The 2500-nt window shown below is 42.0% G+C and overlaps 1 protein-coding gene across 1 annotated transcript; it reads left to right on the top strand.

Moving 5' to 3' along the window:
* Window position 1: 1 nt before the first annotated feature.
* Window positions 2-651, top strand: ENH_00000130 (transmembrane domain-containing protein, putative; the record flags this gene model as incomplete). The annotated part of the gene is made up of 1 exon (XM_013578087.1): window positions 2-651. A coding segment is annotated over one exon (650 nt), but the record flags the coding sequence as incomplete, so codon positions are not given.
* Between the last annotated feature and the right edge of the window lie 1849 nt (window positions 652-2500).

The following is a 2500-nucleotide window of genomic DNA, read 5'->3' on the forward strand; positions in this document are numbered from 1 at the left end:
GGGGGGGGGGGGGGGGGGGGGAGTGTTAAGCCGCTGCCGCTGCAGCAGGGGGCCCCCGCGCTGCTGGGGGGCCCCCCGGGGGGCCCCCCGGGGGCCCGGGGGGGGCCCCGGATGTACAAGAACCCCTCGGCGGAGGCCAGGGCTGCGGCCAGGGACCGGGTCTACTTCTGGATGAGTGTGGAGGATAATGAGGACGGAAGAGACGGCCGGGGAAAGCCCGAAGAGGGCCTCGCGTGGGCCATTCACGAGGCCCTTAACTTCGCAGAGGCGGGGCAAATGGTGGAGAACTCCCACTTCATCACTTGGATGCAGCAGGCGGCGCTGCCCAAGTTCAAGAAGCTCTACGGGAAGCTGCAGGGGCCCCTGCTGCTGCCGCTTTATGCCTATGTCTCTATAAGCTATGACGTGGGCCCCTGGGGGGGCCGCAAGGCCCTGCTGCTCGTGGCCCCTTCTCCCCTCGGGGGGGGCTCTTTGTACTTGGGAATATCTTATTTGGTCTTCGGGCTGCTGCTGCTGCTCTTCCTGGCTTACTTGCTGTGGCGCGTCCGCAGCAGCAGGGGCCCCCAGAACAGCGCCAGGCCCTGGCGCCGCCTCTTCAAAAAAAAACACTCCCACAAATCCCGCAAAAACAACAACTCCAAACGCCACTAAACCCCCCTTTCTCCCCCTTCTTCGCCCCCAAATTCAACAAACAAATCCCCAAAATCCCACACTTCTGGCCTCCAAAACGACCCCACAACACCCAGGTGTACGTACACCCGGCGCCCCACACGCCACGCCGAACCCTGGACGTACACCCCACCGCTCCCAAGCACCTGCAACTCGCAACGCGCGAAACTGCTTCTTGACTTCCAGCTGCATGCAGCCCCAAACACATGCATGCATGCGTGCATGCGTGCATGCATGCATGCATGCGTGCATGCATGCATGCATGGGCTTCCTTCTATAAAGACGCCTTTATATTTCTAAGCCCACTTGGACGCATGCAGATGCATGCATTCAAGTACAAATTTAGAGTTAGCTGTTCATTCGCAAGAGTTTCCACATGCGGCTTTATTTACCCAATCTGCACATGCATGCACAAGTACAAAGTTATATATATACATTTACAATATACATATATATATATATATTGTATATATATATATATATATATATTGTATATGTGAAAATAATAATACTTACATATTATCTATATAGTGTTGTGCAGCATTTGTATATTATATATATATATATATATATATATATATATGCATATATATGGACTTATAATATGGATGTGAGTTTGTAGATATGCTTTTTTATGTACATGTAATAAACAAATATACATATAGACATATATATATATTTATATACATATGTGTTAGTATATATATATGCATAAATGTGAAAATATAATAAACAAATGTGTACACGAATATAGATAAATAAGTGAACAAAAATAAATAAAGGGAAATACATACAGAATTATATATGTGTTCAAGAATGTGGTAAATGTGCTTGGGTGCTGCTTTTGCGATAAAGGTGCGATTTTAGGGTTTAGGGTTTAGGGTTTAGGGTTTAGGGTTCAGGGTTTATTTAAAATTGCTTTAATTATATATAATTGCGTTTATTTAAATGCTAAAATGCCTTTATTTGTGCCTTTTTGAAAGCACTTTTGGGGCCTCGCTGCGGTGTACGTACACCCGCGTCTGAGCTGCATGTACACCTCAGCCGGGCCCCACAGAAAATCTCCTATTTCTTTTGTCTTTCCACAAACTTTTGGACAATAAATACAATTATATGTTTATTTTTACATTTTTATTTATATTTGTTAGTTATCTCTCCATCTTTGCCAGTACATTGTGCATGCATTGTGCATGCATGCGTGGTTTTATATATATTATATGTACATATATATATATATATATATATATATATATATATATATATATATATATATATATATATATATATATATATACATATATATATATGTATAAACATATATTGGTGCTTATATGTGTATATGTTTGCATGTAATGTTTATTTTCATTTATTTCTATTTATTTACTTATGTGAAAGACATTTATGCATGCGCATGCATTAAATGCATGGAAAGATGTAAGTGAAATAGAGTTGCATGCATTTGCGTGTATGTACACCTGAACACATAGCGAAATAAATACACAACTGCCAATCAACTTATTCAGTAAATAAATAAATGATAAATTGAAAGGCAAATATATAAAAAGCTCGCGTCTAAATGAATCGCAAAAGACCTACAAGTACTTAGTGCAAAGAACCACTTGCAACAAAAAAGAAAAAAGTAAATTGATGCAATTTATTATTTGGAAGACGTTCTAGCTGCCCCACTCTAGTGTACGTACACCTGGGACCCCACACTTCGCTTCTGCGCATTGCGCATTGAAACGTATTTACGAATTTCTTTTTGCTTCTGCTGCACTTCTGCAGACAAATAAATGCATGCATATGTTTGGAAATAAAAGCATTTATTTAA

The sequence above is a fragment of the Eimeria necatrix genome, genomic scaffold (genome assembly GCF_000499385.1).
Source record: "Eimeria necatrix Houghton genomic scaffold, Enh_scaff1004, whole genome shotgun sequence".
NCBI classification, from domain to species: Eukaryota; Apicomplexa; class Conoidasida; order Eucoccidiorida; family Eimeriidae; genus Eimeria; species Eimeria necatrix.